We start from the raw sequence: 15,717 nt of genomic DNA, 5'->3' as shown, positions 1-15,717 counted from the left end.
ATAGAATAGGCAGCAAAAAGAGCACCCATAGTTGATCCCACTCAGCAAGGAAAAAAGGAGAACTAGGGGTGAACCACTGCAGGTGAGGATAATGTATATCTTGAGCAAGACGCCTCCAAAAAAGGCTATCACTTTTTAAAAAATTTCCTCTTTTACACTAATCCCTTTATTCAGAATCATTTATTTCATCAGATGGAATGGAATGTAAAAAGGTAATCAGTAAGAATTTTATGTATATTTAAGAAAATGACACTGTTTTTGACTCCAGTCAGTGAACAGTTAATTGTTTTACATGCCCACAGGAGCTCTACTGGTTGCCAAGGTGGGAGCTAACAGTAGCCTATAGCTAATGTGAAAAGAAAGATTGTGCTCTTGGCTGCATGAGCGGTTACAAACACAAGGACACACGGACACACAGGATGATAGGATGACAGTTAGATGTGTTGTCATAGTACTCAGACACCTGTCCCTGTGGGTCCATATGGAAGCGGGCTCAGTGCCATATGGTCTATATATCTAGCCCAAATTGTGTTGGAGGCATGTCTATGTGTGTATGTCTGAGCAACAGCACTTTTTTTTTTCTAAATCCACATCCCGGCTTAATCCCACTCATACTGTTGATCACCAGGTCTTGTGTTTGAGTCCTCTAATTCAGGCTCCTGACATGATTATGTTTGTTTAGTTTGAGCTTTCCCACACTCTCACACACACAGCAGCTACTCAAGCTACTGTTTGCATAAAACATTGACATAACTTATCTCTTGGGGTGACACAGTAAGAAACATCCACAAAAAATATATTCATATGTGTAAAACTTATGCCAGGGAGTAATCTGTTTTCATGTAATGACCCATGCTCCATAAACCATAACCAACATAAATTCCAAAGAAATATACAAGCAGTCTTTATTCTCAGCCATTCCACTCTGTCTCATGACCCACGAAGAAAGTTCACATAAACACACTGAAGTCACTTCTAATCCATCATAATGCATCGGTTGGTGCGTATATCCACATATTTGCCAAACACACTGAGACGTGTAGAGTACAAACATGCACACACAAATGCAGGGGATGGAAATGATGAATTATGATCTTGTGAAGTGAGGAACAGTTAAAAGAAATGAACAAACATTGCAATGGTGACAGGGAAGGTAGAGGAAGAGAGGTGGAAGAGGATGGGGGAGGGAGTGGAGGAAAGAAACTGGCGCTCTGCCAACGTTGACGAAAGCTGCTTAGCCCACCCAGTTGCCATGGATACAGTGAGGAGCAGGACCCAGCATGTGTGTGTGTGTATGTGTGTGTGTATATGTGCGAGATAGAGAGAGAGCGGGAGCATAGAGGGAGGGAGGGAGGCAGGGAGAGAAAAGCAGCAGGCATGCGTTAGTTCAAGTCAGAGTAGGAGTGAAAGAGCACCAGACAGCAGGGTGGCGAGAGAGAGGGTGAGTGTATGTGTGGCCAGAGAGAGAGAGAGAAAGAAAGAGGATAGCAAGGCAGCTAGAGAGCTGAGAGAGAGAGACGATTGAGTGGGAGTGATAGAGTGATAGATGATGGAGGTGCAGTCAGAGTGTACGGAGCCTCCTGTGGGCCCTCAGTATGACCCTCAGCCCACAGGGAAGATCAACAAAGCTGCCTTCAAACTCTTCGGAAAGCGACGCACCGGCTCTGGAATGGCCAGCTTCTTCTCCTTCAGGAACAAAGGGTCCACAAACAGCGGGAACAACGGAAATTCTGACAATGGAAATTCTTTGAATGGAAACAGCTCGGCAGCATCGGTGGAGCTCGTCAGGAGCAAAACCCATGATGGACTAACGAGCTCTAACAACGACACTGATGGACAGAGAGGGGAGGGGCTTGCTAGCCTGGAGGCTGGACCGGTGAGGTCTCTCAGCAAATCGCTGAGTTTCTTCTCTCTACTCCGACGGGGGAGTTTTAGGTCGAGTGAAAATGGGGGGGCGGGTCTTGTCAGAAGAGGGAGGGGCCTGAAGGGTTTTTTTAGCAGCATGCGATGGAGACGCAAGGAAAAAACAAACGAAGGAGAGGGGGAAGAGGTGGAAGGTAACAAGGAGAAGGATGGAGATAGTACCAACTCTGAGAAGGTAAAGGATATTACTCTCACCCTTGAACCGCCTCCGCATCATCACCAAGAGGATTGTGGGAATGCAGAGGCAGAACCTAACCTCCATGCAACAGAGACTCCAATTACTAGTGTTACCATGACACCCCCACACTGTGTTTCCATGCCAGGGCCATCTGTTGAGCCAGACTCCCCCTTTCCTTACACACCCACTGACTCTCCACTGCGCCCTCCCATCCAAAAAGCCAAAGCTTCAATTTCCAGCCTCACCCCCTCCCTCGCTACACCCCCTTTGGATCGTTACAGCACGGGTGACCCACCCTCAGAACCTTCGGTGGACAGACTCTGCTCTCTCCTCTTTACTGACGTCACATCCCTCAAGAGCTTTGATTCACTGACAGGCTGCGGTGACATTATTGCTGATGCAGATGATGATGGGCCAGCAGGAAATGGGGGCAGTGGAACAAGCAGCAGCAGCAGTGGGGGAGGAGGGGTCACTGTAGGAGCAGGTGTTGGGAGAGCTGTTGGCATCACTAGTGCCACATCCCGCTGTTCCCCATCCAAATCGCCTCTACCTTCCCAGCTCACCCAGCCCATTTTTGCTGTTTCCTCAAGCTCAGTGCCTGCCTCCCTCCCAGCCCGGGCTCGGGCACCGCCTCCACCACAGCAGCAGCCAGCTGGTAGTGGTGTGGTGGCTTACATGGGTGGAGGGGAAGAAATGGCGAGTCCAGAGGGAGTGGACGATGCAGACATGCAAGGGCTCTGGCACATGCTGCCCTCGACAGGCGACAATTCTCCTGCTTTGCCCCGATCACACCAATCTGCCTCCACCACCCCCACTTCCACTTATCCTCCTCGCACCAACCCTTCCAGCAGCCACCTGCCTGTAGCCCCAAGGAGTTCAGACCGAAAGGTACCCCAGGTGAAGGCATTGGGACTCAGTAAAATTCCAGTAGTTGGTGGAGCAGGAAGTCGGGCAGCTAAACCCCCCCTCCCTCACACACATGGCCGTCATCCCACTTCACCTGGTGAAAAAGAGGCACTCAGCGATGAGGGCTACTGGGACACACCTTCAGCGACACCCACAGCAACACCCGATGAGAGTGGGCTGCAGCGTAACCAGAAGATGGCTCTATCACGCGACAGTTGCTCTGGAGACCACCTGTATGACCTTTATAATGACCCTGAAGAGGAAGAAGATGATGAAGAGCAGGAAGGGGATGAAGATCTAAACAGTACTCCCTCTCCATCAACTGAATATAAACTGAGCCCCACATCCCAAACAACTCCTCCTTCTTCTTCCTCCTCTTCTTCCTTCCGATCAATGAAAGGCAGCGCCAGCCTTCCTCGGGAATCCAAGATCCCGGTGAGCACCAGACAAACCCCGCCTCCCCACTCTGTAAGCCAGTCAGCCCTGTCATCCGTCCCAGAGGCTGAATCCCCTCCACCAAAGACCCAAGCACCTCCCCCAACTCGCACCAGGATCCCTGTGTCCAAGGTGCCTGTCCGTCGTTCTGGAAGCCAACCCGGCAACAGAGGAACTACCCACAAGAAGTAGTTTCTGTCCATAAGGACATCTTTACAGTACTGTTTGTGCAGAGCCGAAAGTTTTCCCAGACCGAGAAATGTTGAGCTGTGGAGTTAACAGCCTATAAATTCCTCTCAGATTTTAAAAGCACTCATTCCTTAACAATTTTGGCTTGCGACAAATAGAATAAGTGGTTTTGTTCACTTGAAAATGTCACAAGGAGACTCCAAAAAGCTGGGTTAACAACTTCTTGGCCCTCACAGGAACTTTGGAGGTTGACTCTTGACAATCCATGCACTTGCAATAGGCACATTTACCATTCCTGGAAAAACTCCTGACCTGTTGAGAATGAGTTTGATGGCTACTTTGATTCAACTCATGACAGCACACTGCAAAAAAAACGACAAAAAAACCTTGCATTTTTCTATGGAATTCCACATGGCATGACTCAATTTGCCCAAAAGGACCTAATCTAATCAAAGTTTTTTTTTTCTTTTTGAGGATGACATCTTGTCTAATCTGTAACAAATTACCTCCTAATCCTCTGATTTTAGAGCCAAAGTTAAGGAAAAAAAAAAAAACAAACAAAAAAAAAAACTCTTCATTTCACAGTCTGTCTGGAACAAACTCAGCAACATCCACAGCCTTGGAAAACTCACATTTTTTTGTGTTGCTGTTTAATGTGTATTTCGCTTTTCGAAGATGGTCTTCTTCTGACCGCACACTGATAAATAAACAGTTTGTGCATATATGAAATTGGATTCTGGGATCTGAACTGGTTTTATGATTTACTTTGCAGCTACAAATGTGGCAAAGCTTTCTTGCAGTATCCTGCCACAATAGTATCTTGTTTTTTTTGGTGGTGGAGACCCTCCACTTTGTCGACTGCTTAACTTTTCATCATGGACTTTTGGCTTCAGCCTGTTACATCTGGATCTCACCTATACCCCACTGCATCACTGGAAGTACATCCATAGGATGTCAATCTCTGGGATTTACAACTGTTGAATTTACTACCGGAAACCTGAAAAACTATTGCAATACTCTATCTGGAGGGGTCGCTTGCACTGATGCTTTCAAAACCACACACACACATACAAAATCGTACATGCACACAAGCATTTTCTCTCCTTTTCTGCATGCAGTGCCACACATAGAAGGCACAAAGGCCAGGAACATCATCTAACACTGAAGAATCTCAGATACATACACTGTTTAACCTTTGGCACCGTATTTGTAGCTACACTGGATGACTTTCTTCTCTAAGGACACATGCTCAAATAACCCATTTTTTCTAGTTAGTTTTCTTCTTCTTTGGATTTCATACTGTTTTTCTAGGCTCCTTCTTCCTACGTCACATGTCATGGATCTCAAACTGTGATTGCACCAGCTTCTTAATACCTTGCTTTCTGTTAGTAAAATTGAAATCCTTCTTTTCCTGGTAGTTGTACTTGTTGTACAACCTCATTCTAGGACTCATTGTAGCTGTGTGTGAATCTGAATGTAGCTTGGCATCATTGTAGGTTGTTGTTCATTTTCCTGTGTTGGTCTGTTTTCCTCTTTGTCCCTCTTTTGTGGGGGCAAGACAAATGGTGGAGTGTACTCTTTTCTAAGCGTGCTCTGAAAAATGAAGACAAACTACTGCACAGTGCGTGCCGCTTTTTTCGCAAAGCACCACTTGTATTAAGAATGAGTGGGGTGTATTGCAGTCCTAAAGGCCTTTGTCAGTGACTCAGTGAGACAAGTTACAGGGAGCAGAGAGTTCCCTACAATTTAGCAAATTGGAAAAGACATTCGAGATGACACAAGTTTTCTCTAATCCTAACCACAAGGGTACCAGTGACGCTTCAGGGTCATTCCATAGTTCATGACAGCTTTCCATTTCATTTATAATGTGATGATTGATCCACAACAACCGCTCCAGTTTCAGCCTCCTGATGGTGTACCATAGAACAGGCCATGGAGTAACCTGATCCTAGGTCTGCAATAACAGTATTTCTAACCACACAGAAAGGGCAGGGTAAAAGGTTACTCTGAGAGCATTTTCGCTCTCCCTCTGAGCTGAGAAAGGGATTGACAAAGGAAAAGTCAGATGGAAAAGGATGGTGGTGATTGAGATGGGCAACAATCTAAACCTTCAAAGTATTGTTGTTGACTGCTGACCCAAACAGCTGGCCAAGCGGTACAAAAACCATAATTTTAACTCCATGAATAGGAAACCACACTTTCACTAATCAAATTATATTAATGCTAATATTAAGATAGAGTAGGGAACCATGAACTAGACATTAATTGATCATTAATATATTTATCAATATATTTAAGAAGTTTTGCTCAAATATGGCATCCTCCTTGATGGTTGATGTCATTCTGCTCCACATGCCACAGTTTGGTGTGTCAATAGAACTTGTTGTTTCTCCACTTTTTCCAAGTATGACATTGGGAAAATGAAGGCTGAACTTCTGAGTACCTGAGTCACACTGGCACTACACAGTAATGGCATCAACCACTGAGACCAGCATATTGCCGTTTGGCTCAGTTTTTTATTATTTTTTTTTTTCACAGATTGATACTTTTCTCTTTTGTCTCTGATTGCAAATCTGGGCCTTCATGTGATCATTACATTGAAAAGCACATTAATGTTTTTCTTCTTTTTGTTACTACGTCTGCTCACAAATTTGAAATCTTTCAACTTTTTATATTTAATGAATAAAACTGTGTTTGCTCTGATAGATGAGCTCCTGACTCTTTGTACACAGAATTCCATTCATTTTCAGCTCAGGGGCTTCATGTACTTAGAGATGATTATTTTTACTTAGAGAAAAAAACAAGACAGAGCCCATCTCTCCTCAACTCTCTTCCTCCATCTTTTCACACCCCCTACCCCCAAACCCTAATAGCTTAAATCCCAAAGGAGTAGACTGGAATGGGAGAGAGTGAGAAACTTAGATGCTTTTGTTTATGTGCAGCATGTGGCATTTTGTTGTGGTATCACACTTGCAAAGAGGTCTGCTTGGCTTAGGAGTAATAGGTCATCAATACATTTTATTGATCGCTGAGATGAAAGCCTGGCGGATTTGTGCCATTGTCTGCTGTTGGTCTCCAGTGGGAAAAGACCTGTAGAAAGGGGAACAGACAGCCAATGTGACAACAAAGGGAGCTAGCTGACACACAGCTGATTCATGTGAATATGGAACCTGTGTGTGTCCAGAATATAGATTAAAGGCAGGGTCTCACTGTTTTTCAAAGAAGACACATGTTGCAGAAAAAGGTAGTATGTTGCTGTGTTGAGGGTGTGCATGCATGTATAGGGGGAGGAGGATTTGGTGCAGTGCGAATCTCCTTTGTAATGGTGCAGCAATCCCCCCTCCCTCTCCATTTAGCTCGCTCTCTCTGTTTCCTGCACGCTGAAGTCTGTGTAAAAGCCTTACGTAAGACCATAACACTCACAGATCAAAGCTAGTGACGCTGACTGTGAAGAGTGGTGCGCGCTGGTGCATGCATGTATGTCAGCTGATCTCATTATTAATCCGCTGCTGCTTTGGTGCTGGATGTGGACACTCATTCTTATTGTTAATTGTTTGTGCTTGTGTTTGTTTTGGTGCAGACATTTGGCCTAAGTGCGTGACAGGGAGGATTATAGTTTGTACCGAACAACAGGGTTCTTATATAAACAGCAGAACAAGAAGTGAACAAGGGAGAAAGTGAAGGCAAAGAAAAAAGAGAGAGAACATTTTATTGAGATGTGAATAAGGGTTTCTCTGTCTTCAGTGCTCTTAAATGAAGCTTTTAGCAAGTCTATAAGTTGATGAACAGCAGCCACATATGTCAATAATGAGGAAATGGTATGTTAAAATGTAGTGTAACAGTAGCACAAGAGGAAAGCAGTCATCAAGGCAGCAATTTGACTTAGTAATGGAAGTTACAGATCAATATCTATTTAAAGTTTTCTAATAATGGCTAACGTTAGCCACATTAGCTACTGGGCATACCAGAAGCAAAACCATTGGGTTTACTGAACTGAAATAAAATATATGAAATATATACTGAAATATTTTAACAAAGCTATATTGTGTTAGTATTTAGGTAAAGCCCCACTGAGACCTTGAAAGAATTCCAGTGACTTAAACTAAAGAGGTATCATCCGAATGCCTTGGATAAAATGATGAGGTATTTATATTTTACTGTAGGCCTAAAGCAGTAGTACAGCAGCTGTTGTAGCAATGAAGGACTGAAGGTCATACTAATATTTAAAAAAAAAATAAAAAAATTTGATGGTAGGTAGGTTTTCCCAGCTCTGATTAATGTGTGTGTATGTGTGTGATGAAGCTTCGAGCACCATTCAGAAGCTGTACCCCACATTCTGCATGGCAGCCTCACTACAGTCGTTCCCATAGTAACTCGACTAGGTCAACCAATAAAAAGAGGGGGCTGGGCAGGAAGGAGGATGGGAGAGGGTTGGATCTCTTTGTTGACGTGATTGGAGCTGAGCTGGTGCAGTAAGACCCACAAGGAAGAATGAAAATAATAATAATAATAATAATAATAGATTTTTCTCTCTAAAGAGAGCACTGACATTTAGCACACATCCTCTAAAGACATCAGTTCCTCATATAAGGTTCCTGCAGCTAGGTGAGCCACGGACCTAAAAAAAATCACAGCTCAATATAATCACCTCAAAATTTGTTGGTATATTCTACGAAGTGGGTTAAATGTTCAGTTGGAAGTGAAAGCTACATGTAAGGTGTCACAAGCACTTTTATTAAAATAGACTGTGGTCAAAATGGTTAAGCGCTTTGAGACAATTTTGATTGTGGAAGGCACTATATAAATAAAATTGAATTGAACTGAATTGAATTGAAAATAAAATGCAAAGACAGAAAATATACAGCTGCAAAACAAACAAGAGCTCTAAGAGAAACTAGCTCTAAGAATGGTCCTTAATTTTTTTTCAACAGTACAAGATTTCCTCTCCTGTTTAACAAAACATAACAAACATAAAAAATGTAAACTTTTAAATCTGAACCACCTCCAAATAACTGAATTGTTGATATATAACGCAGCATCAAACCCTGTCAATATATCACCCTATACTTTTATAAATTTACATTAAATGTGGATATACTTGTGGAAACCTCATGACCAACCACCACCACTACCACCATTTTTCTCCAGTCTATGCAATCCCCTCTGTCTGCTGCTCCTCCCTATGCTACAGTTCCTCTCTGGGCTATGTTGTGTAATCCTCACCACTTGTCAATAATTCATCAACAGGCCGGCTTTTGACTCTGTGACTGAGCATACACTGGAAAGACAAATGCATTCCATACAGTGTGAAGCTAGGTGTTAACTTCTACTGAGAAAGTCATACAGGTAAAGACCTGTATGACTTGTTTAGACCAGTGCACCAGGATGCCAGGGAGGAACAAATGCATATTTAACAAGGTCTGCGTGGCTGTTCAAGCCAAGTTGTTCCTAAAACATAGCAGGCACGTGTGTGTCTCTACAGTGACACATTTCTGACTTTGAAATGATGAAATTGGCAGGAAAATAGATATTTCCTTATTATTATTGAGAGCTTGTGAGCAGCAAAACAGAAAATGAATTGCGTTACAAATCACAAGATGAATGATGAGTGGAACTTCCTTTTGCAATTTTAGGTCAGAGGAAGCAAGTTATTGGTTTGATACAGAGTTGAAACGGAGTTGAATTTTGCAGAATGCACAACTGGTCTTGCTTTTCTAAATGTAATGTAATTACCATGTGGCTGCATCACCACACACCATATATGTATGACTGTTTGTATGTGTTGCATGCTCAGGGTAAAGAGCTATATAATAGTCTTTCTAAAGCGTCTTCTGCATGAATGAACTAAAAATTCCTATTTCTCTGACACCTTAGGCTTCCAACTGTATCTGTTACCAGGAAAGTACCTTGCATGGGGAGTGATACAAAAGTTTTTGAACTGTTTGATAAGTATACTCAAACACGTCACTCATGCGGGAGAAGAGCTGAAAACCCCTTATTCAGCTACAGTAAGCAAAATTAACCAAAATTTTCAGTTCATTGTAGTGATGGTGAGTTTGAGAGTGACTTTTATGTATTTATTCTTCAGATTTTGGGATACATGTTAATTCCTATCTATAAGATCGGAAGTAACATCTAGATTGCTGCTCTTGATTCTAAAGAGGAATCTCAGGATTACCATAACACTGTAAACTTTAAGACTAGACTGCTAAGTTAAGAGTTATCCAATATGATCCAAGACAATTATAACAAGCCTTTCATGACCCTTGTAGAACCGACCCCAGGGAAGATTAAAACTGTAACTGACACCCAAGAAATTTTCAATCAGAGCAAGGATGGTGAAAAGCTTTCTTTAGCAGTGAAGAAGACAACTAAATATGCTGAATATAGAGAGGTGGGGTTGATAAATCATGTTTGATGGTGATATTCCAGTTTGCAAGCACAAATTTGCTTAAGATATATGCAAGTTAAAGACAAGTCAGTTTTATTTACATAGCAACAGTTTTCTCAGAGCACTTTTAGTATAGACCTATATTTTTATTTGTATACATTTCACCCATGGGCAAGCACTTGGTGACAGTGGCAAGTAAAAATTGCCTTGTAACAAGCAGAAACTTATCTGCAATTGAGGTTTACAGGGGCGGGATTCTGATGAGTTTCGGGGGAGGCAAAGTGGAAGTGAAAAAAATATTAGTTATTAAATTAGTTATCAAACGGAGATAGTTAAAGAGGTAGTTCAGAGATTTTGCAGTTTTCCCCCTTGAACAGAGTCACAAACTAATGCATTCCTTAGGACAAAACTTTTCTTTGTCTATGGGATGAAATACCATAATCATGATCCCATAGGCATCCAGGATTTGAGCAAAACCAAGCGGGCAAACTAAGCTTTGTCTGAGGGGAGATCCACAGTCTCTGACTTTGAAAATAGATTTTAACAACATAAATCCACCCAAGACAAAATAGGCTGAGCACCACCCACTTTTTGTTTGAATCCTGAGAATGAAAAGTCAGTGAACCAATAGTCAAAACCACTCCAGGATCCACAGGTTCCATCTTCACTCACTTTGGCGGAGCGTCAATATCCACAGTGATAAAAGTGTATAATTTATCCTTCACAATCTCCTTGACTGTGTATTTGAGGGAGTTAATTCCATCATCATTCATGGTCCTCCTGGTTTGGCTCAGTTTTCCAGGATTTTGTGGATTCGGCTCATTGTGCAAGTCTCTTTCATGTTTGATCATTTTGTACTTTCCCGTCACCATGTCGGGCCGAGAAATGGACATTCCACGGAATATAACTCGATTATAGATATCATCATCCTCACCACCCCAGCCCCAGTAAGTGTTTGGGAAGCCATTAATCTTTAAGAATTGGTCCTTAGACAATGCAGAAACCCCACCAAAGTAGGTGTAGTAGGGTAACTGGTAGCCAAATTTGTCCATAGCCACAGCCAGATGTCGGGGATTGTCAAAACATCTGTAAAGGTTGCGGTCATTCAGGGGAACTAGGTCTATGTCAGAGAAAACAAAACAATCATAATCATATTCTTTCAGTGCTTCAACATAGCCTGCATTCATCAGTTTAGCCCGGTTGAACACTCCCTCTCCATCCTGGTTGATGACATATACACCATAGTCCAACTGTTGCCGGATCAATAAAGGGTGGAGGTAGTACATCCAGTGCTTCAGGTGCTCATGCCGGTTTCGGAATGGGATGATGATTGCCACCTGGACAAATTAAATAAGAAAGTATTTCATGTAAGCATTTGGCAAAACAGTTTGTTATCCATTAAGTCTTTTTAATTTTTTTTATGGATTTCTAACAATATCATTATCCAAATTTCTTTACCCCTATGATTTGATATCATTATCTTCCTAAAAGCAGCTGTTGCGAAAGTGGGCGTTTGGTTATTCTCAAACTAAGGCTTCCTCTCTCCCATTTCCTCAAATAAGGAACCCCTGCAGATGGGCCAAGCTTGTCTTTCTTCTGCTGAGCGCTGAGAAGTTAATTTACTGTGGTCAATCTGGTCCCTCCCTAACGACCCTGGTCTCTGGTTGGTCTTGTAATCTTGGCTCCTAAGACACCCATCTTTGGTTGAAACATTGTAACCCCCATATTGTCTACAATCCAGTTTCCAGTCCTCCAGCAGAGGGAGCTGTCACCCCCCTGCATTGCCCCTATGACTGTGCCATTGATACTCTCCCTGGTGTCCCTTTTCCCTGTAGTAGACTTTCATCCTGACAGGGTGGCTATGGAGATATGTATTAATGACTAATTTGCTGCAGGCATAATTCACCCTTCGTCTTTTCCTCTTTGTGCTGGTCTCTTTTTTTTGTCTTATCACTTCGTCAAAATCAGAAATGGACAGAAATGGAGATGAATGGAAAATGGCGTTCAACACCCCTCTCAGACACTTTGAATATCTGGTAATGCCGATGCTCCCACCAGGTACAGCTACTTACTGTACTAAAACAAGTCACTCCAGTTCTGTTAGAACCCTGGGGGAGAGGAGTTGGAAACTCCCTATCTCTCAGCTACAGGGAGGGCACTGTAGTGAACATGTGGAGTTTGAGAGTGACTTTGATGCACTTATTTAGATTAGTTTAGATTTTGGAATACATGTTAATGTCAGTCTATAGAATACTCTCAGTAACTTAGAAGAATAAATTAGCAGAAGTTTTCTCAGGGCACTTTTCATGCTGAGCCGCTCTAGATCGTTCTGTAGTGTTGAAAGCGGCAAAGAAAAATTCCCTTTTAAGAGGTAGAAACCTTGAACAGAACCCGATTCATGATGGATTCATTGTACCATAACACAGGTACAAACATCACGTCAGTCTGGTGTGTACTGAGCACTGCTTCATTGCAAAATGCCATAAATTACTCAAAACAATAAAACAATCAGTAAGACAATAATCTAAGGAATTTTGCTAGAGAGTTGTCATGTTAAATATTCTCTACAGCTGAGGTTTTTACAGGTGGGGTTCCAAACATTTTCAGGGGAGACTCAGTGAATGGAAGTGAAAAGTATTACATTAGTTATCAAATAGAAATCACATAGAATAGTGTACACTTGTGTGATTTCATTAAAGAGGGAGTTCAGAGACACAGTTCAGAGTCCAGGATCCACAGGTTCCATCTTCATTCAGCTTGGCGGAGCCTCAGTATCCATCAATATCCACAGTGATAAAAGTGTACAATTTATCCTTCACAGTCTCCTTGACAGTGTATTTGAGGGAGTTAATCCCCTCATCATTCATAGTCCACTTGGTTTGGCCAGTTTGTCAGAATTCTTTGGATTAGGCTCATTGTGTAAGTCTCTTTTATGTTTGATCATCTTGTTCTTTCCCGTCACCATGTCGGGCCGAGAAATGGACATTCCATGAAATAAAACTTTGATTATAGATATCATCATCCTCACCACCCCAGCCCCAGTAAGTGTTTGGGAAGCCATTAATCTTCAAGGATTGGTCCTCAGACAATGTGGAAACCCCACCAAAGTAGGTGTAGTAGGGTAACTCAAAGTTAAATTTGTCTATAGCAACAGCCAGGTATCGGGGATTGTCAAAACATCTATAAAGGTTGCGGTCATCCAAGAGAATCAGGTATACATCAGTGAAGACAAAACAATCATAATCATATTCCTTCAGTGCTTCAACATAGCCTGCATTCATCAGTTTAGCCCAGATGAACACTCCCTCTCCATCCTGGTTGATGACATATACACCGTAGTCCAACTGTTGCCAGATCAATAAAGGTGGAGCTAGTGCATCCAGGTGCTCATAACGATTACGGGACGTGATAATGATTGCCACGTAAACAAATAGATTAAGTATTTTAAGTAAGTATTTGGCAAAACACAGTTTCTCATCCATAAAGTCTTTTTCTACTGTTTTTATATTTTTAATGGATTCCTACCTAAATCTTTATCACAATTTTTGACCCCTATGTTTCGATATTATTATCTCCCTAAAAGCACCATTCGCAAAAGTTGGAGTTCAGTTGTCCTCAAGCTAAGGCCTCTTCTCTCCCTGACCAGTCAGATGAGGAAACTTCAAACATCTGGTAAAGTCTTTTGGACTAACCAGTGATCCTGCTGTTTTTTAAGTCATGGTAAAGGATGTAGTAAGAAATTTCCTTAACCATTCTTTGTTCATTTAACACATTCATCTTCTTTCAGAACAAATGGCCATATCTCCCATGTCTACCAGGTTCTCCAAAGGCTTCAGGAAAATTAGCTCTTCTTGAAGGCAGAGAAGTGTGAGTTCCATGTCAGTACAGTTAGTTTCCTGGGTCACATCATTGAGTGGGCAAGTGAAGACCAATCCACAAAATATCAGGGCAGTGGCAGAGTGGCCTCAACCCATCACATGTAAACAAGACAGACAGAAACAGAGAGGTTGCTGCCCCCTTAATAGCCTAATCTCCTCCTCCATTCCATTTTCCCAAACCCACAGAAGCTTCCTGAGCTTAACAGCCTCTTCCCTTCTGCGTCCATCCTGGTCCAACCTAATCTCTTTATTGTGGAGGTTGATACTTTACACATGGCTGTAGGGACAGTCCTCTCCCAGGGTTCCAGTCCTGACCAAAAGCTCCATCCTTGTACCTTTTTTCTGCCATTGCCTTTCATCTGAAGAACACAACTATGGTATTGGTAGTGGGGAGCTACTTTCTGTCAGACACATACACAACAATGGAGACACTTGCTGGAGAAAGCATGACCACAATAATCCAGCCTACACCCAAACAGCGAAACGCTTTAATGTTCACCGGTGCCCGCCATACATCATTTTTCAGTAGGTTTGATTGCACTTTCACTTATTAACCAGGGTTTTGAATGAACTTGACGTTCTCTTTCGTCAGCATGTTTCCAAAGCTTTTCTTTCTTTATTTCTTTTTCTTTAAAATAAACTTGTTACGATGTGTAAACTATTAAAAATCCCATTATTAGCTAACAATCTGTTAGCAGTGAATCTGGTATAAGTCGTTCTGCTCAAAATATTTAGCACAAGTTCACCTTTCTTTTAAAGTGGGTTCTATGAGTTCATAAGTAAGTATTTCTATTTTTACTTATTTATTTCATTCAGATTTTTTAATTTTGTTATTTATACTGGTTGGAAAAAAACAGAAAAACACTGACCCTTAAATTAACGTAATTTATTTCCAGACCAGATCTGCCCAGTCATGATAACCAATATGCTGTGTTTTTGCTAAAACATTAAACTTACATATAATACAAAGAGTACATGGATTAAATTATGAAATATGTTCACCTGAGTTTTGTCACCTTTTTAAAATAGATTAAGTAGATTAAGTTAAATAGATTAATAGATTTAAGTATTTTAAAAGAATCATGCTAGTCTGTTCCAAATTTATGTCCATGTGCCTCTACATTCATTCACCTACCTTTTGTGGGGAGGTGCAGTCTGGTGGCTTGTGCCGTCCTCCCTCCTGAAGTGGAAAACCGACTTCTTGTCTCACTTGATCCAAAGTTTTTTCATCAAATTCCACGGCGATAGGACCGGCAAGATATGGAGAGGTGTCAGGGCAGGGATCCAAAGGTTTTGGTGTAGGTGTCTGTGCCTTCTCTTGGCTGGATGTTGAGGCTTTCTCCTTCAGTGCCCACAGCTGATGAACACGTCCATCTATTAACCTGGAAATTGTGTCGTTTATCTTCTCTGCATGATGTGAAATAGTATAGAAAGAAAAACTCTTGTTTTGGTTGTACAGCGAAACAACAACAAAACATGCCAGACTAAGGACAGCACAAAGTACTATTACATGAAAGAGTTTTTGTATCATTTTTGCTACCCCTGGAGATGAGTAGTGTGTTCTCAGCAGCTCTGGTGTGGCTCTGCTACCTGCATTTCCCTTTGCAAGTCAAAGGTGTTCCAAACACAAGAGCAGTCAGACAGGTTTTTATTTTCTTTGAGCAGCTTCCTTGTTCAGGTCAGGTGATCAGGTTGGGCACACACCTGTGTTTAATAATTAATAACATGTTTTTCCAGGGTGTCCTCTAAAGTTGAGAAAAAACTGAGCCAATCTAAAGACTAAGTTAAAAGTTTACTGTTGTGTTTGACTATGTTTA

The 15,717-nt window shown here is 41.9% G+C and overlaps 2 protein-coding genes and 1 pseudogene across 2 annotated transcripts; 1 reads left to right on the top strand and 2 right to left on the bottom strand.

The window, feature by feature from the left end:
• The first annotated feature begins 1,462 nt into the window (after window positions 1–1,462).
• Window positions 1,463–4,947, top strand: amer2 (APC membrane recruitment protein 2). The gene has a single exon (XM_041066354.1). It carries the CDS (start codon window positions 1,547–1,549, stop codon window positions 3,632–3,634), a length of 2,088 nt encoding a protein of 695 aa, XP_040922288.1. The 5' UTR covers window positions 1,463–1,546; the 3' UTR covers window positions 3,635–4,947.
• Window positions 4,948–8,344: 3,397 nt separating this feature from the next.
• Window positions 8,345–15,509, bottom strand: LOC121200840 (beta-1,4-galactosyltransferase 1-like). The gene is made up of 2 exons (XM_041066363.1): window positions 15,036–15,509; window positions 8,345–11,359 (listed from the first exon to the last, which is right to left on the bottom strand). The coding sequence occupies exons 1-2, from the start codon at window positions 15,429–15,431 to the stop codon at window positions 10,691–10,693; spliced, it is 1,065 nt and encodes a 354-aa protein (XP_040922297.1). The 5' UTR covers window positions 15,432–15,509; the 3' UTR covers window positions 8,345–10,690.
• LOC121200842 lies at window positions 11,371–15,020 on the bottom strand (annotated as a pseudogene).
• Window positions 15,510–15,717: the final 208 nt, after the last annotated feature.

Source organism: Toxotes jaculatrix, chromosome 20, assembly GCF_017976425.1.
Source record: "Toxotes jaculatrix isolate fToxJac2 chromosome 20, fToxJac2.pri, whole genome shotgun sequence".
Classification (NCBI taxonomy): Eukaryota; Metazoa; Chordata; class Actinopteri; family Toxotidae; genus Toxotes; species Toxotes jaculatrix.
This window is presented reverse-complemented; position numbering and strand designations above follow the sequence as displayed.